General features: G+C 38.4%; 1 protein-coding gene across 1 annotated transcript in view; it reads right to left on the bottom strand.

Annotated features, from left to right (window-relative positions):
• KIF16B (kinesin family member 16B) overlaps positions 1 to 24,461 on the bottom strand; it is a gene marked incomplete at its 5' end in the record, with an annotated part of 145,166 nt that overhangs the window by 49,926 nt on the left and 70,779 nt on the right. The window contains 8 exons of the mRNA XM_084261636.1: positions 3,977 to 4,027; positions 4,326 to 4,431; positions 5,269 to 5,427; positions 8,864 to 10,216; positions 11,745 to 11,798; positions 12,145 to 12,177; positions 20,058 to 20,146; positions 20,360 to 20,442. Of these exons, the coding sequence (XP_084117762.1) occupies positions 3,977 to 4,027; positions 4,326 to 4,431; positions 5,269 to 5,427; positions 8,864 to 10,216; positions 11,745 to 11,798; positions 12,145 to 12,177; positions 20,058 to 20,146; positions 20,360 to 20,442 (1,928 nt within the window). The remainder of the gene's footprint in view (positions 1 to 3,976; positions 4,028 to 4,325; positions 4,432 to 5,268; positions 5,428 to 8,863; positions 10,217 to 11,744; positions 11,799 to 12,144; positions 12,178 to 20,057; positions 20,147 to 20,359; positions 20,443 to 24,461) is intronic.

Below are 24,461 nucleotides of genomic sequence, written 5' to 3'. Positions count from 1 at the left end.
CTCAATATTCCCTTGTACAGAGGAGCACTATTAGGATAAAGGGGCAAACCCAGGGGAAAAGATAGGAGAAATCCATCAATGCTAGGTAACTCAGACAACACACTTAGAGTAAGGCAAACATAACTCCTTTTGTACTTCTGATAAACTTTAATGTAGGAGTGCAGTAATTCTTCATACAAAATTCAAAAGCAGAAGACAATTGTCAATGCTGTTCTTCCCAAAATCATAAGTACAAAAGCTATAAACATTCTAAGGATTAAGAGCATAAGGTGGATGTACCGTTAGGAAATTAAGCACACCTTGTGATTCAGGCCAAAAAAACCGTACTGTAGATGTTTTGAAATACTGCAGTCAAGGTCATAAAATAAGTGAGAAGCATGAAATATAAAGACACTCAGAAAAATTAAGGAAAAGGACTTGATCATCTAAAGGGTCTCTTCCAACCTAGGTGATTCTACGAGGAGGAACAGAGAAGACAATGAAGAAAGAGTAGATGGAAGGAGCCAGAAGACACAGCTAAAATGGAATCAGGATGCCCAGCTGTAATGATAGTTTTGATCCACCTACCACATATGATAGAAACATTTAATTTGCTCACCTTTCCAAAGAAGTTTATGTACAGCATATCAGAGACCCATGAAAAAGCAAGCACTCAGGTAATAATGATTTTTGCTAAGATGTATGTACACTGCCTACAGAATTCCCTTATGGGCTGAAAGGGCTCTTTTGCTTATTGATATTAAAAAGTGGAAAAAAAAATCAATATTCATTAGCTTCTTATTTTGAATGTATCTAAACGTATTTGGATTTCAATACCTAGTCAGATGCATAATTAGCCAAATGGCTTCTTCACTTGAACTGAATGTTAATTTCCAGATTTCCGAAGGGATATGCAAACTGCTTTGAGGAAGTGATGGGATGACTGTCAGTTGAGTATTTATTTCTTTTTCACAGTATTTAGAAAAACCAGTTCCTGAATCAGAACCAACTTTGCTCTTTCTAGAAAACACAAGCTCAATTTTTGTGAAATTCTCTTTGTCTGGCAAGACTACACAGCGGATATCATTCAAATTGTACAACTGAAGGCTGTCAAATTGTGATTGCTGACATGAAGCAGCCAAAGAGTTTGGCACAGGATAAAAGACATTATTTTCCCTTATGAGACCTATATGAGAAGTTGTAAGAACAAGAGCTCTATACACAGTCGGCTCAGCACAGTCTACTTTCACTGAGGTATATAGCAGTACATGAATGTCACCTAATGAAGGTTTAAGGCTTCCCATATTTTCATGTAGTAAGTAAACCAGATCCGCTAATTCAGTTCTAAATTTGCAGGACAACTGTACTCCATTTGAAAGCACTAGGTCATTTATTTCTGATGTCCAGTCAAGTGAAATCTTCATCAAATCATCTTTCAAGAGCTGGTGGTTTAAATAAGCAGCACCATCCGTTGCAGAAATCAAAATACTCATTATGTCACAGCAAATTCTTTGAGTGAAGTGTTTGTCATAGGTAAATATTATGAGTAAACCATCTTCAGCAGAACTCAGAAGACTAATACTCTGCCCAGCGAAGCCAACTTGAATCTTCTTTATCGTGATGATGGGAACCTCGTGAAACATTGCCAAGGAACTCTGGCAGCTGCCTTCTTTGACTGCCGAAACAACATACAGAACAGAGCTGAACAAAAGCAAGCAAACAGGTTCTGGATCAGGTTTTCTGCAGTTGCCAACTGCAAGCCAATATATCCCTTTCAACTCCTTGGTTCTAACGCAAAGTTGAGGTAAGGCACCGGTCAAAAATTCCAGCACTGCTTCCACAGAACAGACCTGAAGCTTCTGAAGGATATCAGGGAAATGCACAAATGTCTGTCTTAACACAAGACTGTTTTCCAGCTCTTCGTTGCTACGACAGCATGCAAATCCTTCAGAGGGCTTTCTAGCACAGGCGTTGGAAGTTCCTGTGCTTGCACACATCTCGACAGCCTCTTGCACGGGGCATTCAGACTGAACAACGTTTTCAGTACAAGCTTTGGTGTTATCAATAGAGTGGGACATGTCTTGATTCGTATCTGACTTGAAGAATATATTTACTTGCAAGTTTCTTATAAACGGCATATTTTTTATTAATGATACTGCTTGTGCACATCTCTCACTCCTGTCACACAAACTTCCCAACTCCTTAATTTGTTTAGAAACCACTGTACTGTTGAGCAGCTGACTACTGGTATCTTTGTAAAGGCAGGAAAGCTTACCAAAAAGAAAACCCAAACCGTAAGTGTGCTTTGGGCTCTCATCAAAATGAGAAGTTACTGACTTAAAAGAAACCAAATCAGAGGTTTTCTGTGTTGGAAGCTGAGAATTACTAGACTGGTCTTCGATTGTTGGGTGCATTGTCTTAAATGGGCTGTTTTCTTTACCAGTCATTATTTCAGAAGGCCCATTAGCCTGAGAAAAGACAAGGCATGCTACGCTGTTAAAGTCAGCCTGCTCATTAGCACCTATTAAGGATCCTACAGAAGACAGCTGTTTCAAGTGGGAACAATCAGATTCAGTTCTTGAGCTGTCACAATCCCAAGAAGTAATTATTTTATCATCAAAATGATTGAAGTTTTCATCCTTGTGAAGTGAATAAGCCACCTTATTTAAGTCATGACTTTGTAAAGAAGTAGATAAAACATTCTGACAAGGAACATTCTTACTCTTTAAAGTATTAATGTTTTTAGAGTGAATTAAACTACTTTCAATGTCACAACGACAAGCAAAGCTCTCCTGTTCTGAATTACTCTTTTCATTCTCAAATGCATTCTCTGATGTAAAAGGAGAGAAGATCCTTCCAGAACTGGAAAATAAATCCCACATCTCTGTATGTTCCTTCTGTCTTTCATGGTTCCTTCGTCCTGTGTTTTCAACACACAACTGAGAAGCACAATTGCCATCTTTAGACATAAATGGAAAGTGATAATGTGGCTGCCACTGTTGACTTTTCTGTTAAAAATTTTAAAAGAAGAAAATAGAAACATCTTTATAAAACCTTCTGATCTGAACATTTCTTAAATCGAGGACTGATTTTGATTAGGTTTGTAAAATCATTCAAAAGTGGTACAATCATTGCACAATCTCTCAAAGTCAGAGAGAGAAAATCCAACAGAAGTGATTGAGGTCTGATTCAGGAATGGTTGATCTTTCCAGCCCACCACTGCCTTCTCTTTGTACAGTATCCATTTCACTTGCTTTATACTCGCTTTACTTGAAAACCACAGGGAAGTCAAAGGGTGACACAGAAATTTATAAGTCCTTTATTATTTTTCCATCCGCACAAAAACCAAATCCAATCCTACCTAAGACAGACTAAAAAGTCCAACAAATTTTAAAAACAGCTGTAAAAAAAGTCCAAATTGGAGATGTCACAGCCCTCTTACTAGTAAGGTTTAAATCCATAAGTGGATTTAAGATTTACTCATCAAGAAAACAATTAACCATGTAGCAATGAAAAGTTAGGCAAAAAAATGTCGTGGGAGGGGTCTAAGCCTCAGTTTAAGAATACATGTATGAAGCCATCATGACATCGGCAAATTTGCCCATTTGCTGCATGCTGATATTCTACACCCTTGCAGTAGTGAGCTCCTTGTGAGTCAAAAATAGGAAGTGGTATTCTGAATTCCAACAATCTCTCCTTACTAAATGCTTTTATCCTCTGAAAATGAGGAAAGGGATACTGTTCCAAATTAAGAATCAAGGAAGAAAGATCCACAATAACACCACACATTTCAAGTAAGGAAGAAGCTATGCCAAATCTGAAAAAAAAAAAAAAAATCACTTTAACTCCAGCTGGCAGAATGCATCACTGTCTCTGTTAGCCATTTATCTTGCTGTGAATTCAAAATTCTAATTATGCAGCTAAACATTAAGAAATTTAATTACAGGGCATGCCATAATTCAAGACAACCATTTCATTCTGACAAATTATGGCCTACCTCATACTTCAGCTTGCGTTGAACAGTGCCATTATTAAGCCTCTCATTATCCTAAGAACAAAAAAGGTACAGGTGGTTATTAAAAAGAGTGCCTTTCCTGTATAAGTTCATTTAAAAGTATTCATAAGAGACAAATCTTTTTAATAGCTAAAAATAACTGCTCATTGATAATTTGTTATTTATTTGACTAAACAATCCAAATCTAAGACTGACACCCCAGCTTTACTGGTTACTTATTTGGTAAATTAAGTAGACATAGGAAAACATAAAAAATACTGAAAAATAGAACTAAATCAGTGGTTACATTTGTTATGTTGAAGGTCAGGATTTCCTATGCATTTCTGCTCACCTTTAAGCTTTCTGTTGACCAGGACAGTGTAACATCATTATCCTCAGCTTTCTGATGAATATTCTGGAGCCTTCTCTGCACTTCTTGTTCAATAAAGGCATTGATCCTTCAAGATACAGATGGGGGAGTGGGGTGGTTAGGGGGAAGGGAAGTATATTCTAAAATAAAAATCAAGGCAAGCTAAAGGGCTCTTTGAAACACTTAGGAACCCTAAGTACAACACACAGGTCTTAATTGGAAGGCTTAATGTTAGACCAGTTCTATTGCTCCTTAAGGAACATGGACTTTTGAGCAAGTGTTCATTTAACAGGCAAAGGTTAACAATTTGTTATCACAATTAGACAATTTAATGGACCACAGTTTAAGCCACTGCAGTGTGTACAGCTTTACATACAAATGCCACTGAGGGTAGAAGCAATGAAGAAGAAATAGAAGACTGGGGTTGCATCTTTAGTTACTTAATGGTTTGCTTTAATCACTTTTGCAGTTTCAGCAATGTGCTCTGATAAATGTTTGCTCTTCAAACACAAAGAATGTTCCAAGAGTTGATACTCTTGGAGTACTGAAGAACTGCATGTTTAAGTGTAAAAGAACAGAGAGGAAATAGATTTTAAGTGATATTAGGCAGCTGCCCTATTAAAATGGTTTAAGACAGTTTAATTTACTGTGTTGCTTTAAGCATATAGAAAGCAATACCATATGGACAAGTAACTGTAAACACACACACACACACAAAATAAATTTGATACATTCAAGCCTACAGTTTCACTCTAAAACAAACTGCACAGGAGCAACAGATTATCCTGTTGGTTATTTAAAGTAAAATACAGCAAATTAATTTTATTTCAAGTCCAACTCTGGCAGAACAATGTTCCAAAGATTTCTTTCCTAAATCTACTGTTTGCCCTCCTACCAAAACTTTGCAGAAATACAGGTTACCTACCTGTCATCAACTAGCGGAGCAGCGGGTAGCTGTGGCACTGTCGGGCTGGTAGGGGAAGTGATGTGGGACAGTCTCTCTTCTAATGTTGCATGGTTTCCTTTCTGACCACCATCGCCCTCGTATATTTTTTGCTTCAGTTGCTGAATTTCCTGGTCCAAGCTATAAAGAGAGCTTAAAATGTAATTTGGTTTGGTTTTGAGTTGGTTCCCATAGTGCTTACGGGAAGCACTGTACTTATACTGGGATGGACATGTATGTCTCAGACTAGGTATTAATATTTCTAAAGATATAAAAACCATAATTCTTTAAGCATATTAAAATAGGAAAAATATAGATAGATCAAAAACCCCTCCACATTTCAGCAGCAGTAATAAGTTTAATAAAGTCACTTCAGTAACTTCCAACGCAAAAAGTATCTAACTCAGCACATTAAATACTAATTCATAAGATGTAACGTATCTTATTAGGATCTAGTGAATAAACTTTCCTCATTATCGAACTCTATCAATGACTTCAGTTATCACCTTGCACTAATTACCCTTGGGGAGGGTAGGGCAAACTAAAAACCAGAAAATACAGCACTAATAAAAAAAAAACACCCAAAAGTTAACCTAAAACAATGAGATGTCAAAACACATAAGAAAATCTTTTCCAGTTATTCCTTTTGTCTGCAAATGTATTTTGGAAAAATTACTAACAAAATAAAACATTTCGTATTTCTTTTATATATACCTAATAAATCATCTTTTGAAACTGAAAGCTCTTCACTTTAACAAATTTTATACCAGCCAGATTTAAGCACAGAATAGAATATGTAAAATTGGCTAGTGCATTTTTGAGCAAAAATGCCCAAGGCATCTAGTATAAAATAAACAGCACTTCTTGCAGTATTTATCGCTTTGTCAAATTATACTATATTATAGCAAAGTAATTGGCAGAACACACTTCTCACTTGTAGCTGAGATTAGATTAGTAACACAGTAATAATCTTCCCCATTTCCATTACAACTTTTGTATCTGAAGGTAATTGTTTTTCTAGAGGTTACCTAAAAATTAAAGAATAAAAAAGAAGTTCCTGCAAAAGCAGGGGAATCCATGCAAAGGTAGCATTTCTACCACTTATGCTACAATTGCATATATCTAAATTGAAGCAGAATGCTACAATGACTTTATTGCATCCTGGAGGTTAAATCTGAAAATTAAGAGAGCCAAAGAATGCTGTGGCTTAGGCTGGAGTAAAGCAGGCTGAATTGTTCCTTGGTTTTTAGAGTACTTTTTGCAGCACTGCCAGAAGCCATCTGTTCCCTTTGATTAGCAGCGAAGCAATCTTGCATCCTGAGGGAAAGTGGATGGGAGATGGGATACAGGAGAGTGTTTGTATCTATGGAAAATCAATTTAACAACAGAAAAAAAATCAGAATTACATTAAAGGCACAAAGCTTATTTCTTGATTTGTAAACATCCTGCTATCAAAATATATCACTTCCTATAGCTATAAACTTACTCAGCTGTGTGATGCATCCACCAGTAAGTACGCCAAGCTGCACCTCCCTGCTTGTGCGCAATACATCCCGTTGGCTCAAAGTTGCTTTATATTAATTCTATTGCCACAATCCTCTGCCATTAAAACAAAACCTCTATACGCTAATCCAGTATAATTTAGCTTCAAATTATCATTTTGAGGGTCATCCCTGTAGGTGAAAGACTTTGAGCTAACATACTATTCAAACTGGGAAAAAAAAAAACCCCAACATTGTATCCAGTTATGATGGATTTATGCTCACAGAGCATTTAAAAACAAATATTTTGCATTTAAACATTTCCAGAGTTAACACTGATCTGAACCAAGGCACATCGCCACCAAGAAAGATATACAATTCACATGCATACTATGCCACCAAAGACACTGTGTGTACTGTGAACTATAAACTCAAACACAAGAGGAATACGTAGCCTGAAACATTTAACATACTATCATGTATCCTCAGATTTTCTTCTGCCTCAACATTCATAAAAGCTTGAATTATTCAGACCCCTGGGCAATTCACTGAAAAGACTTCAAAGTTTTATTTAGTTTGTGCAAGAGGATTTTAAAGTAAACAAGCCAAAAAAAAAAAAGTAAGAAAAAAGAGACCTTTTCATTTGCCGACTATCTGTTCCAGACCTCAGTCTTCTAGCTGACAACATACTTTTCCACTTATCACACAACCCAGCAATCTCTTGAGGGCTAAGCTGTGTATTTTTGCAGAACCTCCAGTTGTTTATAGCTGACTTTAGTCAAGCGAGCTACTTAGTGCAGAAAATGAAATTTTACATTGAAGACAATTATGAAGAATAATGGCAATATCCACAACACAGGGACAAATCAGTACTGAAAATGCTTCAGTGAAATCCACACAATATGGCTCTAAATGTTGAAAAAGTGCCCTATACATGGGGTACAGAAAGGAACTATTCTCTTCTGATAATGGTTTAGAAGAAAAAGGATACATAAGAGCTCTTCAAATTTGCTATAGGCAAGTTTCTTTTTTTAGGTGGTTTTTCTAGTCAAGCATCTGTTTGAGGGGCTTATGAAAGAGGAGTCAGATAATTAGTGGAATACTATAAACCAAATGACAAATGCTACCTCAAGAAAAAAATACATCATTATTTTACATCATTTTACAAATGAAAAGCTTTAAAGCTCCAGCATTAGAAAAATCAGACAACACATTAAAAAATGGCAATTCTGCCTTTTTTCCATTCTGCAAAGATTAAATGCATTAATCCCAGGGGATTTTTGCTCAGGCCAAAAAATAAACTACAAGATTTCTTCCTCCACAAAGGAAGACCTTCTTTTATCCACACAACTTTTAACTGAGCCTCTTATACTTAGCTTGAATGCTAGGCTAGAGTACCTGGTATCATGGTTATAACTGATGGCATTGCTTCTGTATCTAAGAGTTTGCCATCACACAGAGCTGTATTAAAGCCTCCATATATTTTCAAATAAGCTTAAAAATCACCATCACATTTTACATGGATGTATGTCTAGCCTATTTTATTTAGCCCGGAGCCCAATATCCAAAAAAATCAAACATTACATCTGTTCACTTTGAATGCCAATAGCATTCAGTACATCATCAGTTGAGACACATAGTTGTCAGTGTCCTGCAACCATCAGTGTCCTGCAACCATCAGTCTCCAAGTCTTGAACTAGCTCGTTATCAAAATGGAAACCCAGTATTATGCATTACTATTTTCAGAGAAAAAAAACCATTTATTAGATGATACATATTTTTGTGAGGGCAGAACATGAGGCTGGCTGAGCTTTCTAACTAGGTAAAACAATTTATTTAAGTACTGTGCTGGATGCAAATACTATACTGCAGAGGATAGGATAGGTACAGACAGATAACACAATAGAAATTAATGAGCAAGGAAGAACCATTTAAAGAACAATACAGAGTTTAAATTCTGGGTAAACTACTCGACACTCATCAAGAGACTCAGGTATTGGGCCAGAGAACAAGTTGCTCTCTGAACATCCAAGGTATAAAATAATTCACTGTTCTGGGGTTAGTTTCTAATAAGTGGAAGCCACCACAACACTTACCGTTCTCGGTCTTGTTCTAGGGCTTTCTGCTCCGCTTCTAGACTAGCCTGCAGCCCTGCCTGTTCGCTGCAGCTGTTGTTCAAGGTAGCAAGCTTCTGCTTCTGCTCCTCAATTTCAAAGTCTATTGTCGAACGACGTTGCAAAGCAGAGTGCCTCCTTTCTAACTTAGCAACAGCTTGCTCCAGTGCCTCTCTCTGCTGTTTTTCCCTTGATTCTAGTATTTCTTTTTCCTTCTTCCGAACCTTTTCTTCCTGACGAGCTATGTTGGCTGTGAATTCAAAGGTTTCTTGAAGCTGCTGCAGCTGATTTGTGCTAGCTTTATACTGGGCAAGCTGCTCTTCTTTTTCTTCTATTTCTTTCTCTATTTGATAGAGAGTATTATCTAACCCTAGCAAGCCTCTATCAAGGACTTCAGAAGCTCTCTGTTTTTCTTCCAGCAGAGCTGGCAAGTGAATACTCTTCAGGTATTCGAGCTGGCGTGCTTTAGATTGGAGCCTGTATTCCACTTGCTTTATCTTGTCAACTTCTTCAACCTTGAGGATGGCATCCACAAACTTTTCATCTCTCTTCAGATTTAAATGTTCTTCATGTGCAAATTTTAACTGTTCCAGAGCTCCTTTTTCATCTGCTATTTCCTTTTCTAGGCAATCTATTTGTTGAACTAGATCTTTTTCCAAAATAGTTAACTGTTCCATTTGCTTCCTTTTAAACTCCACAAAATCATGCTGTGTTTTTTCTAATTCTTCATGGTTCTCATCACCTTCAGATCGGGCTTCTTTGACTTTCAAAAGAGATTCTCTAATATCTTCAAGATCTCTTTTCTCTGCTTCAACTCGTTGTACATCCCCTCTCTTCAGGAGCTCTATCATAACCTGCTTCTCTCGAAGCTGTTCTTCTAGATGTGCCACCAGCATCACCTGCTCCCTTTCTTGTTCTTCAAGTCTCTTTTTTTCTGATTCCAGCTTAATATACTGCTCATCTTTTTCCTGTTTAAGTTTTTCTAGTTCACGGAAAATCTGCATTTTCTCTGCTTTTTCATTATGATTAAGTTCTTGTAGTCGCTGCAGCTCCTCTTTGACCCGGGCAAAAATTTCTTCCTGCTGCTTTTTCTTTTGAAGCTCTATCTCCTGTTGTTCTCGTAATCTCTCCTCCTCAAATTTTTCTTTTTCAGCTAGTAAATCCTTTAACCTGCTCTCAATGTGAACACTTCTCCTTTTCAGGCTCTCCTCCTGCTTTCGAATTTGCAGCTGTACTATTTCTGTCTCCTTGCGCTGTGACTCTACCTCTTGCTGCATTCTTACAAGTTCTGCTTTGTCAGATCTTTGTTTTTCTTCCATCTCTTCTATTTGTTTCCTGCAGTAAAACATTTACATGTGATATTTATTACTTTTTTTTCCTCAAAAGACAACACAGCCTTTAGAAATTAAAAATTCTTGGACAAGGATTTTACTGTACAGTTTCTTTTTTTAATAGAGTTGCTTTGCCACAGGTTAAGATCTTATATTGCTCAGAAGGGATACAATACAGGAGACAAATGGCAGAGACTCCTATAGTCTATTTCAACATAAAAAGTTGTGGATATATGAAGTTAAAGGAAAAGATATTAGTAAAAAATCAGGCAGTATTGGTTGTGTCAAATCCAGTAAAAATATTGTTAGAACACGTCCATGCACACAGCAAAGATTAAATATATATATTTTTATATACACCTGCATTCGCATAGGCAAAAACTGCATAGAAGGACTTGATCAGAAATTTACCTCACCACATTTAAGCCAAGAGATGAATTAAAACAATGTCTTCTCTATAGGTGAGCCCAACCTAATTACTGATAAACAGGATTACTAGATACAGATGTATGAGCAAGCTATTACTTGAAGACAAATTATTATGTCCTATGCAATCTCTCTTTTAAAGGTTCTAGTGCATTCGAAATGAAAACAGAGTGAGACTTGAAGGTCACGTTATTCCCATAATACAATCCCCTGAACCCATGCAGAGACAACCTGAGAGTCAGTTGGTTATTTTGTGTGAAGTTAAAGTCAGATAAATTAAAACACAAGTAAAGCAACTTCAGCATAATCTAAATTAAAATACTATCATCATAAAGAGGATAAATATCGGTGAATCCCTTGCATCATTTTCTGAAAAACATCTTCCAACGCTTCAGAGTTTCAGGATTTTCCCAAGTTTACTTAGCTTAGTCCACTATACAAACAGCTCTTCCAAAACAGAGCAAGCAGTCTCAAGTTGAAATAGCAGAAAGTGTCTTTCAGTTTATCAATCTAATTAATGCTGTGATCTGCAACAAGGTGAGAGCTATTAATTAGGAGGTATAATGAGCCAGAACATTTAGCTCAGTACGTCACCTGATAACAATACTTTCTTTTGTACTTCAAGCTAGTTTCAAGATAATGTTCTGATAAGTTTGACTGGTGTGCCTGTAACAGCACTACAGTCTTATTTAAGAGAAGAAGAGTTTGTAATGTGAGTTTTTCCAATCAAGATTCAATCCAAAAGCAACTAAACCATTAAAAAAATCTGAATAATGTAATTTGCCATCTTATAAAATAATTCTATGAAAACAAAGAGCAAAAATAATTTATTACAGTTTTATAATCTACCTTCCACATACCTTTGTATTTGGTATGTTCTCTGCTAAAGATCACTGGTAGCTACAATTCAGCTTGTCTATCTGCTAGCTAATCAAGAATGAAGTTTAAGAAAATACCCCAAATCTTCACACAGGACAAAATAAAATTATTTGTATCAGGATGTGCTGCTAGCTAACACTAATTGATTCCAAATTAATGACCTAAATGAGGCTACAACTTGTATAAATGTACACAGACATACACTTGAAGACCAGAGAGAATGTTACCTTTTACTTTCTAATTTTTCAAGCTCCTCTCGCTGTTGTCTCTCAAATTCTAGCCTGGTTGAAATAAATAAATTAATTAATAAAATACCACAGTAAAAAGGTTATTTCCCAAGTATCACAAAAAATAGGAATATACGATGTGTCTATTTAGAACATTATAACAATAATAGAAATCAAGCATTTTATAAAACTACTTACTACAGTAACAGAAAAGGTTTCCTTCATTAGGGTTACAAATTAGATCTCATGCTGTTGGACACGAGTACAAACAGAAAAGTAAAAAAAAAAAAACCCAGCTAAATAAAAAGTAAAGTTAAACAAGATAGAGAAATGATTAGCATAGCTTCTGCAAGTTAACTACATGCAGACATAGCAATCAATTGAAATTGAATTTCTCTACCTTAGACAGATCGGTCCTTTTACAGGGAAAAGACTACCATGGGAGGCAGGGGAAACAGAGCAATCAATTAAGAATGGACTTGATAGAAAAAAACATATCAATGGTATAGAATATTTTTAAGTCAACAACAGTTCATTTTATTAGAGGTTAAATTGGTTAGATTCATGGAACATTTGTCACAATGCAACTCAAAAGTAAAATATCAACAATTATTCTTTCTAAACACATTTTTCAAGTGTCAATGATAGCTAAATTGATGTTCCTTTTCCTATAGTTTATTAGCTTGGCCACTTCTTACAAGGGAAAGATCTATGAAACTACTCTATGGCATGCTCACAGATCTCCCTTTTACTCCCTCAAACATTGTTATAATAAACACTGAAAAAAAAGATACGACTGTATCACAAGTTAACTTGAAATATTTGACAAACTGCAGTTTAAGATGTCATGAACCCAATTCTGTAGACAGGTTTTTTTTAAAAATAAGGTAACTTTTAACATTTCTTTTTAAAAATCATAAAAGTGCTGGCAACAAAAAGGAACTACCCTTGGAAACACGCAAAAAATACATCAATAATGTAATATTTATATGGCAATTTAAACTTTGGTTCCTGTGTGCTTAGGGAACTTTCTAACCATTAAAACACTGGAGAATGACTAGTTGAACACATTTCATTTCCCCCTATTTCCCACAAATTCAGTTTAAAAAAAAAATACCCTCTATACTGTCTAAGAGATTAACAAATGGGTATATTTTTACACAACTCCAGACATCCAAAGTCTGCGTGTAAATGTCTCACCAAGAGGCCCATTAAGACTACGATCAGGATGGGCAGTATCTCAACACAAATAGACGAGAGGTGACAACTTAGTATCTTTAATTTTATCACAATTTCTGCAACAGCAATGCAAGATTCACCTAGTTATGCAACAAGAAGAGAAAACAATCATAAAGGACCTTCAAAAAGCAAAAGCTTAAATTTACCTGTTATCTGGCACCCTCCTACCCCCCCCCCCCCCCTCTTTTTTTTTTTAAGCAAGCTATACCTCAAAAGCTCTGCCTTTGGCTATGGTCTACCTCTGGAATTCAAAGCTGTTAGTTATCACTTCTTACCTAGGGCTTGGCTGACAAATGCCACTATATTCATCATTACTTGAGTCCAAAACAATATAGACCCCAGGGAATATAGCTCTGGTCTGTGGAACTGCCTGTTATGTGCTGTCAGATGTAGACTGTCTTTGCTTAGACAGCTGGCAAAGATGATTTACAAGCATTCCCATGCTTGGTTAAGACATAATGAAGTAAAATGTTTCAGATCAGCTAACAATGTGCAAAAGCCAGAGCACAAATCTTTTGATATTTTGACTATTCTATAAAACACATTATTTAGCGAACATGCTTTATAAATGCACAAAAATAGTAAATACCTTTTGATCAAGATCTGGTACACAAGGAAAATGAGCCATCATAGCAATTAGTCTGATATAAAAACTGGTCAGTGGTGAAAACTCCATATTTTCTCTTAGAAAAACTCTTGGAAGTGACTAACAACTCCAACATTGGTGTCACGACAACAAATTAAGCTGGCAGTGCTCAAAAGGTTGCTCAGGAAAAAGGAATGAACTATGCAGAAGTGTATTTCCCAAAGCCAACTCTGGATCACCATCAACACCCCAAACAGCACTTTCCATTTGCTACACTTAGCTGGTTTCAAAATGTGCATTTAATGTATATTAGACAAGAAAATTCCCATGACCAGAGAGGGTTAAACGCAGCCTGGTGTTTTGCTGCTATATAGACTTGATGCCTAAGAAGATCTGAGCTCCACTGAACACTCTCCTACCATGGGGTTAGTCACAGTGTCTCCACTCTCTCCCAAAAGGCTCATGCTGGAGCCTTTATTTCTGCAGGGGTAATAAGTGATGGCTGTCTTCCTTAGCTGGCTGCTATTAATATATTTAGGAATTCACCACTTTTGAGACCACTACCTCAGCAGTATTTGCTTCAAAGTGGTTATGAGTTCCAAGTTATTTCAGGACAGGAGTGAATCTGGGGAGGCAGGACAGGCTGTCACTGATTGCAGAAACCTTGTTTCTTTAAGAAGCCAGTCAAATCTCAGTGCTACCAAAACACATCCCTGGCTATAAGATATCACTGCCAGTTTTACAAAGTAAAGATGCAAGATTGATGTTTTTTGGTTTAAAAAGATTTTCACATAACCTCTACTCCCCTTATTAATCTGAGCACTGCTGGGAAGAGAAAAAAATATTAGCCTGAATTTAAACAAAAAAAGCAAAAATGACACAGATATTAAAGACCAGACTCCACTCTTTTTTCTTTTTGCAGACCTATCACAAAAGAACTTAATCTGATCAGTGTAGAATTAAATAGCCACCGTTCTCCTGGAAAACGTGGTGTATGTAGTGATAAGGACAGTATAGATAGGCTGCAGAGGAAGTCAGTTCTGCTAGCACAGTACAGTAGCTTAATTTACACAGCACAGAAGTTGGATCTCGTACTACATCTATTAGGAAAGACTGAGTACCCACAAGACTACAAAGATGTTACAATGCCATTCAGTAGCCCAATTTATGAGATCAATTGAATAAAAAAAACAAACCCCAAAACCAGTCCAAACAGCCCATAAACCAAAAGTCCCATGCTAAATCCATTACAAGACCAAGGTTCCTTGTGAGTGGTTTCAGAGTTACAGTATAACACAGCTTACAAAAGGTCCACAAATTAAATCTTCAGCACAAATCTATGTGCAATGTTCTATTTTATCCAAAGCTTATTATCTGAAGCAGTGTTGCATGACACTGGATTAAAGACAAAGACTAAGAACCAGCAGAACAAAGAATTTTGCATGTTGAGCTTAAATCTTATGCATCTCTCTCCATATAGAGGAAATCAACAACAAAACACAAAACCTCACACACAACAAAAGCCATAGACAAAGACCACCCATCTGAAAACACAATTAAAGATAACACTGGCTTTCACATGGGAAAGATACAGATAGTCAGCAAGATAGGTCATTCACCTGCTTTCACAACTGCAGGATATATCCCACAGACTGTTCTGCCATTGATTGCTAAAGATGCTGAATCTTTGAGCTACTTATTGCACCCTACAGAAATTGGGAATTAAGCTGCTAGTCTTTAGGTTATCAATACTGAAACTGGAAGAAAAAGTAATCTTGAAAGTTAACAGTAAGCAGAATGCTGGTCAGCTACAGAAGTTGCCCCACTCCCCCCAAAAAATAAAAAGGAGGGGTAGCTACTAAAGCCAGACCTACACTGCTGGTGGGCAGTCCACCATTATGTTATGAGTTATGATCTACTGCAATAAAGGGTCAAATCAAAGGAAGTTGTTCACATCCTACATTGTTCCTGATGAAAAAATTCCAAGTGATATTTAGTCTTGGATACTTTTTCCATCAGCACTTATTCATTCCAGGAAGCAAGATGCTCACCCACACCTAATGCCTTGGGTAAAATCACCTTCTCTTCAATACCCAGACATCAGACTTACTGAATGTTTTACCCAGGCTGAACAGCGTCACCACTCAGAAGAATAACCACTGCAGCACTGTGCTTGTTAAGTGTCATTCCTAGATGGAAATACAGAGCTCCAGCCCCCTGCAAGTCATCTAACTCTTTACAGGTACAGTGCCACTGCATTAAATTATTACTTAGCCCTAAATGCTTGGGATTTGCTTTATTCAAAACATGTTTTCTTTAACTTGCAATTATCCCAGGTACCTGTTCTCTTTAAAGTGACATTTTCTGCAGAATTCCCTCTTTGGACAAGCTTATCACCTGATCAGAAAAAGCCCAGCGTTGTCACAAAGGAAACACAGTGCCAGCAACACTTCAAATACATTTAAAATTGTCATGGAAGCCCAGCCTAAGCTCAAGAGTTGCAGTTGCCGAACCACTGCCCATAGAGATGCATCGATTTTGGAAGGTGCTTTCTTCTACTGATTTGTAAGACCAGGGCTCAGTTAAACTAAAGTGCAAACTTCAGAGCCTATCTTCACTTCACAGCAGTCATAAAAGCAATAAAACAGCCCTATTTAAGATTTATTTTCTTTTAAAATCACCAAGGGCTAAGACGACAACCACCTCTGCACTGTGTGGGCACTGTCTATTACTAACTAAGGGATCTATTGTTTTAAACATCGCTAAAGCATCTGAATCAAGGGACAGGAGCTTAAGTTATAAATACAGAACAGTAAGCTTCATAACAGTGACCATGGAGCAACCTCCAATAGGTTCTATTGCTCACAAGCAAGTGACAGTCACGAGGACCTACACTCCTCCTGCAATGCAAGCCTTAAGCATCACCACAGAATCACGATGTTGGAATAGACCTTTAAGATCACTGAGTCCAACTGTTCCTGTCCTATGCTAAACCATATCCCTGAGTACCTCATCTACCCGTCTGTTAAATACACCCAGGGATGGTGACTCAACCCCCTCCCTGGGCAGCCTGTTCCAGGCCCTGACAACTCTTTCAGTGAAAATTTTTTTCCTAACATCTAATCTGACCCTGCCCTGGCACAGCTCAGTGCCGTTTCCCCTTGTCCTATCTCCTGTCACCTGGCTGAAGAGACCATTGCCCACCTCTCTACACCCTCACTTCAGGTAGTTGTAGGCAGCTCAAGGCTAAACATCCCCAGCTCCCTCAGCCTCATAGGATTTGCCCTCCAGCCCCTTCCCCAGCCTGGTTGCCCTTCTCTGGACTCACTCCAGGGCCTCAATGTCCTTCTTATGGTGAGGAGCCCAGAACTGGACCCAGCACTCGAGGTGTGGCCTCACCAATGCCCAGTACAGGGGCACAATCACCTCCCAGACCTACTGGCCACTCTATTTTCGATACAAGCCAGGATGCCATTGGCCTTCCTGGCCACCTGGGCACACTGCTGGATCATATTCAGTCTGCAGTCAACCAACATCCACAGGTCCTTCTCTGCCTGACAGCTATCTACTGTTTACAAAATGATGCAAGAGAAAATACCTATTCATGTGAGCCAGTTCACAAAGATTAACTGAATGCATACTCCTGCTGGAGAATATCAAAAGTGACCCTTCTACTTGTAGTTTAAAGTCTAATAAAATGCTGGCATGAAAGCGTTTGGGAATATTAAGAATGTGTCACCTAATCTCTCCCTCACTTTCAACTGCATTCTCATAATCACACTTGAGAAAGGAAGACAAAAAAAACAACTTACAAAAAGTATTAGATTGGAAAAATGGCAGTGTTTCTAAAAATTGCTGCATAGTTTGATTCTTTAATTGTAGTACTCATACTATTAGATTTCCAGAAGAGCAAGGCAAGATGTTTGAAGAACTGATAAGAAAAAGAGAAGCTATATTCCATAAAATATTGGGGGGAAAAGAAAGGACTTGCTGCAATCTACTTCATCATAGACACAATCAAATAACTCTCCAGACATCCTCTTTTAAAATATATATATAAAAAATTAAATAGTTACGGGAAAAATCTGCTCCATAAGACAAAATTTGGCATTGTCTGAGACAGTCTGAACTCTTTGGGCAGGGAAATCATTCTTAAGCCCACCTTCAACCAGGCCTTGCCCACACCATTATATTGTGCTCCAAATCTGAAAGTGAGGCAATGCTGGAACAATCTGTCTTGCTCTATGCTGACTGCAAAGCCAAGGTCAGTACGGTGCTGTATAATGCCATTACTCATAATGGTATCATAGGAGAATAACATCGTTAGTCAGGGAAAAGCCCACAGTAGTTATTCACTAACCAGAGGTAACAAACACTTCCAGGAACCTTCCCCAACCCACAGGAAATGTAACACTAGCAACTCTTAGAAGTCTTTGGATAGAGCTATTTGAACAGCTATAGAAAGGAGGAACGGACAGGGGCAGGGGTTTACTGGATCTTGTTCTTACTAATAAGGATGGGCTTGTTAGGCAAGTGAAGGTCAGGGGCAGGTTGGGACATAGCAACCACGAGATGGTGGAGTTTAAGATCTTTAGTGGAAGAAGCAAAGCAAAAGGTAGGATTGCTACCCTGCACTTCAGGAGAGGAAACTTTGATCTCTTGCAGGACATAATAGGAGCTATCCCACGGACTAGGCTGTTAGAAGGCAAGGGGGGCCTGTGAGAGCCGGTCAGTGTTTAAACAGCACTGCTTCTGAGCTCAGGATTGGTGCGTCCCTATGAGTAAGAAATCAAGGAAGGGTGGCAGAAGACCTGTGTGGATGAGCAGAGAGCTCATGGAGAAACTCAAAGGGAAGCAGAATGTCCACAAAGTGTGGAAAAAGGGTCTGAGCACTTGAGAAGAACATAAGAATACTCCCGTCTGGAGTATTGTGTCCAGTTCTGAGCTCCCTGGTATAAAAAATGACAGGGATCTCCTGGAGAGAGTCCAGCGAAGGGCTATGAAGATGATTAAAGGACTAGAGCATCTCCCCTACAAGGAAAGGCTGAATGAAATGGAGTTGTTCAGCCTTGAGAAAAGACAACTGAGAGGGGATCTGAATAGTGTTTATAAACATCCTAAGTGCGGGACACAAGGGGAAACGGCCAGCCTCTTCTCAGTGGTCTGTGGGGATGGGACAAGGGGCAATGGCCTCAAGTTGGAGCACAGGAAGTTTCACACCAATATGCGGAAGAACTTTTTCACAGTGAGGGTGACAGAGCCCTGGGACAGGCTGCCCAGGGGCGTGTGGAGTCTCCTTCTCTGGAGATATTCAAGACCCATCTGGACACCTCCCTGTGTGACCTGTCCTAGGGAACCTGCTTTGGGAAGGGGATTGGACTTGATCTCTGGAGGTGGTCCCTTCCAACCCCTATAATTCTGTGATAAAAAAAATATACAGATACTTTTTTGATCTTCTCTTTCACCTCTGTCCGAAAAAAACCCAGGTAATTTATCAGCCACTAGCTCTCTGACTTAAGATCTCTGTAGGTAGCTCAGTAGCAGAAGAGTAACAGTCACATTTGAAGTAATATTATTACATATTCACTGTATTTAAGCCATTATTTAAGTTATTTTTACCTGTCCAATCTTCTTTATCCATTCTAATGGATAAAGAGCCACCCTGCCGTAAAATTCAGGAATAAAGCTGCACTACCCAAGCCTATAATTCAATTTACAGCCAATTTTTCAAAAGCACACAAGTGGTTAAAGTGCCTCATCTCACACTCCACACAAACACCAGGCACTAGCTATTGACAAAAAAAATTAGAACAAAACACCATAAATTCCACTTTAAGAACACTGGTAAAAACATTAAAAAGAGCTTCTCTACAATAAGCAGTCTATGTCATTGTAACTGTATAATAAAACTGTTCCCCACATGCTAACTTCGCAATCTACTAGGAGGTATATCAGTGAGAACATAAGACACTCATTTCCCAGGCTTTTTATGCTTCTAATGGTATCATATGAACTCAGGAAACCTTCAGTTTACAATGCGTTTTTCTTAGGAAAAATAGTTAACTTGCAATTCTCAAGAAAGCATAAATGTAAAGTTTGCCATGTCATTACTGTGTTGAACTGCCCTGACTGCAATGCAAACAGTGCCTCCTGGACTCCAGGCACTACAGTTTTCTTGGTGTTAGATCAGTGTGGCTGTTTGCCAGTGCAGCTACTCTTCCTGAATTAAAGCAGAGAAATCCCAGGTAAAAGCAAGATTGAAGCAGGAGGGAACAGTTCCTCAGTGTCCCTTCAAGCCATTTTCTAGCTTGGACTAGTTCAAACAAGATAACTGAAAAGTTCTGGCTTCATTCAGAAGCCCCTATTTAGCAAGCATATACCATTAACCCAAGAAAAAAATACTTTCTATTACTGCCGTTTGGAACGTTCAAACTGCTAAAACAAAGAACAGTGGCAATTTTAACAACTGCATTTTAGAATATACTCACCCTGGATTGTAAAGCATAACTGCTGACAGGTTCTCACAAGATTTTGAAAGATCTGTCATAGACAAGCTGAAGGAAGACAGCAGTCCACTCTAAAAACAGACCATAAAATGTTTATTTTATTTGGATTAGACAAACTCCAAGGTGCTTACAAACACTTATTTTGTTTCACTTGATGAAACATTAACTAAAAGATGCAAAGCAAATTAAAAAAAAAAGTATTCTACAATAATGAAGGTATGTCTGTATTAGCAAGAAAACAGTGAATGAGGTTTACATTACCAAACACTGATTTTTAATCTCACCTTTCTTTTCTCCCTTAATTTAGCAGCTTCTTTGGGGTGGTTAAAGCGAAACATATTGGTTCTTCCAAGTAATATAACAGCACCTGATGAGAAAAAACACACACCATTCACTGAGAACATTCTGTTCCTGAAGATGCCACGTAATTTTTCAGACATGTAATACATAAACAAAGACACTCTTAAACAAGAACACAGTGAAAATGCATTTTGACAATTCAACATGTGGAGCAATGCATAGTCACAGCTACGTTAACTGATGTATACAGTTCACTCCTTCCTCTTCCTGCTAAAAATAAAGCCCCACACATGTTCATGCACATAAAGGACAACCAAGTTCATGCACCTTGGTTCAAGAATAAATATAGGTAGAGGAAGCAGTGGAAGCAGATGCCCCAGTCTGACCGACACACTCATCATCAGTGCTACTTTGCATAATCCCAGAAGGTACCGAATGCAAAGGGAACATCCAGAAACTTGACTAAGAACAAACTACTATCTATCTGCTATTGATCACAGACAGGTTTGAATCCACCTGCACTGAAAGCTCCAGATTGCCATAATCACAGAATCATAGGGGTTGGGAGGGACCTCAAGAGATTAAGTCCAACCCCCCGCCAAAGCAGGTTCCTTAGGACAGAAATAATCTGTACTCTCACCTACCTTTTTCTTCTTTGCATAGAAAAACATTTACATTTATTGTCACTCATGACAATTATTAGACTTTTGTACCCAACAGTTAATTCTAGTGGGAAGAAACTCAAATAATTCATATCATTCAATGCACTGTCATTATTATATTTAATCACTTAAGATACAAGTCACAAACCGCAATTCTGGGCAAGTCTTGTATTTTAAAGACAATGGCTTCCTGCTAAGAAGTATATTGTCACTGCTGTCACAACATTTAGGTCTCCCTAATTAACCACCACAGAACCAAGCGTTTATCTGTTGCTTGGCATGAGACATTTTTAAAAAGAAAAACGTTTCCATTACACAATATGAAAATATTGCACTTAGACTGTTCACTACAAATAAACTCTTAATATCTGAGAATGGCCTCAAGCTGGAGCACAGGAAGTTCCACACCGATATGCAGAAGAACTTTTTCCCAGTGAGGGTGACAGAGCCCTGGGACAGGCTGCCCAGGGGCGTGTGGAGTCTCCATCTCTGGAGACATTCAAGACCCATCTGGACACCGACCTGTTTGACCTGTCCTAGGGAACCTGCTTTGGCAGGGGGGGTTGGACCCGATGATCTCTGGAGGTCCCTTCCAACCCCTACGATTCTGTGATTCTGTGAATGAAATGCTGTCCTTAAAGGATAACCCTTGTAAAATTAGCTTAATTAGGAATATCAACCTAAATAAGGACATCCAGACTTAGCAAATAAATGGCAAAAAGCACGACAGTCACAACCTTCCTTCTCACTGTTTACACACTTCAGTTTTGGACCACGGGAACTCTTTACATCAGTCCACCACTAAAGAGAATTACCTTCTATAAATCTGTACATAGGTTTCTACTGCCAAGTCATTTTGATTCCAACTCTGTAATTTATGTCATGCTGCAGGCTGACCTTTCTTTGAGAAGTACACTGTGCATATTTATGTAATCATATTAAAAGGGGTCCATTATGGTCATGACTGCTCTTGTGAAAGGGCTAAAACCATTGCAGCCTACCACTGCTTTATATGCTCACCATTGTCTCAGACCTTTACTTGTTCCACTCTTGCTGACTGCCTGGAGGGGAAATTTTGTGACACTGAGGACTTCTATGAAATCCCTTCAGTTGCTTTCAAATTAAGATGAAAATAATTAATGGTGAACATTTCTTACCACATTACTAGGTGGAAGCAACATAAATAAATGGTCTAAAATTTCAGAATGCACAGAGAGAGAGATGTGTGTTTTCAGCTTCACAAACGTAAAAGAAAATGGGAGAGAGGTGTTTAACAGCAAGCACAGGTTACGGATCAGAGGAACAGCTCCTAGGTTTCTCTTTTAGCACTTCTCCGATTCCTACGATCATCAGCCTAGCAGGAGGAGATGTGGCATAAATCTGGACAGGAGGAAGGAGAAGGGATATGTGCATGTCACACAATGAATGGTTATGGAAGAATTCACAGCAACATGGCCAGCATACAGATCAGAAAGGAAACTAAACTCACTTGCTTCTACTATTACGTTCCTCTTTCTTTATGCAAGCATGTCACAGTGGTGTCATGACACCACTACTTGTATTGTGGAACCTCTATGCAGTTTTGATTATTATCACAGCGTTATTCTGTTATTAAAGAAAAACTCTATGATCCACTTGACAGAACTTAAATAAGCATCAACATTGAAGCCTCTTTAGGAGAAGCAGCCTGGATAATACCATACAGTCAAATACTTCCTAAGCACCAGGTTCAAATGTCTGCTGTTGTACAATGCAGCTCCCCATCAGAATGCAAGTGTGCAAAGAGCAGCATAACTGTCGTCATGGAAACACTACTGGATTTGCTATGGGGTTTGCTTATGGTAAATAAATGGAGAGCAACAATTCCTCTTTATCAATTACAGCAAAGGTACTAAAACAATGAAAATAAAATGTAAGTTTTTATCATTTGTGGAGTTCTGATCTTGTAATTCAACTAGTTGGCTCCAGTACAGAAATAACTAGAGATCATAAGGAAAAAAAAAAACAAACCCCACCAAACTCACCACATACATGTTTATATATGCGTGTATATATATATATATATTTATATATATACATCTATGTATGAACATATGTAAGAAAAATGCCTGTTGAATATCATCAAGCATCCCTGATTTACACAGAGCCACCTTTGGAACCATGCAAACAAATGTATTGATAATTAAGACCTTACCAACTTCTAAAAGTTACCTTTTTATTTTTGAAGGTTTATTTTGTACTAACAAACTATAAAAAGCCAAGCTGTGGGAGGTTATGCTAATTACAGAAGGGTTGGCAGTTTGGCCTAGAAACCAGAAAACTTGGTTGAAGTTGAGGATAAATTTAAGGTAAAGGACAAATTATAATTGTGAATATTATCATAGAATCCTAGAATGTGTAAGGCTGGAAGGGGCTTTTTAAGGTCATCTAGTCCAACTCCCTGCAGCAATCAGGGACATCTGCACTAGATCAGGTCGCTCAGAGCCCCGCCAAGCCTGATCTTGAGTATCTCCAGGGATGGGGCCTCCTCTACCTCTCTGGGCAACCTGTGTCAGTGATCTATCACCCTCATGTCCAGTTTCTCATCCACAAGTATTCCCCAGTCTTTTTCTTCAGGGCTGCTTTCAAGCACATCTCCTAACCTGTATGGATAACAGGGATTGTCCTGACCCAGGTGCAGGACCCTGCACTTGGCTTTGTTGAACCTCATGAGGTTCACCTGGGCCCCCTTCTCCAGCCTGTCCAGGTCCCTCTGGATAACGGCATCCCATCCCTCCAGCACATTAACCTCAGCACTCAGCTTGGTGTCATCAGCAAACTTGCTGAGGGTGCACTCAATCCCAGTGTCAATATCTTTAATACAGATATTAAACAGCACTGATCTCAGCACAGACCTTTGAGGAACTCTGCCTGTCACTGTCTTCCATCTGGACATCAAGTCCATCGACTATCACCCTCTGGATGCAATCATCCAGCCAATCCAGCAAACTCCTCATCCACTGAGTAGCCCACCCATCTAATCCAGATGTCTCCAACTTAGGGGGACCATGTCAAAGGCCTTGTAGAAATCCCCATAGATGACATCTGTAGCTCTTCCCTTGTCCACTGATACAGTGACTCCCTTGTAGAAAGCCACTAGATTGGTCAGGCAGGACTTGCCCCTAGTAGAGCTATGCTGGCTGTCTCAAATCACCTCTATGTCCTCTATGTGCCTCAGCATAGCTTCTAGAAGGATCTGTTCCATGATCTTCCCAGGCACAGAGGTGAGCCTGACCTTAAGTACTAATGACCTAATTATTATTCAATAACCTCTAAAAATCCCCCATATGTTCTCAAGAACAATAAAACATTCTAGTAAGTTACATTTACACAAAAAGTCTACAGTAGCCAGAATTCACAAATGCTGGGAGCAATCTGTAGAAGG

Source organism: Gallinula chloropus, assembly GCF_964237585.1.
Source record: "Gallinula chloropus genome assembly, chromosome: 3".
NCBI lineage: Eukaryota > Metazoa > Chordata > Aves > Gruiformes > Rallidae > Gallinula > Gallinula chloropus.
Note: the sequence above shows the minus strand (reverse complement) of the source record. Positions and strands in the feature narration are given on the sequence as shown.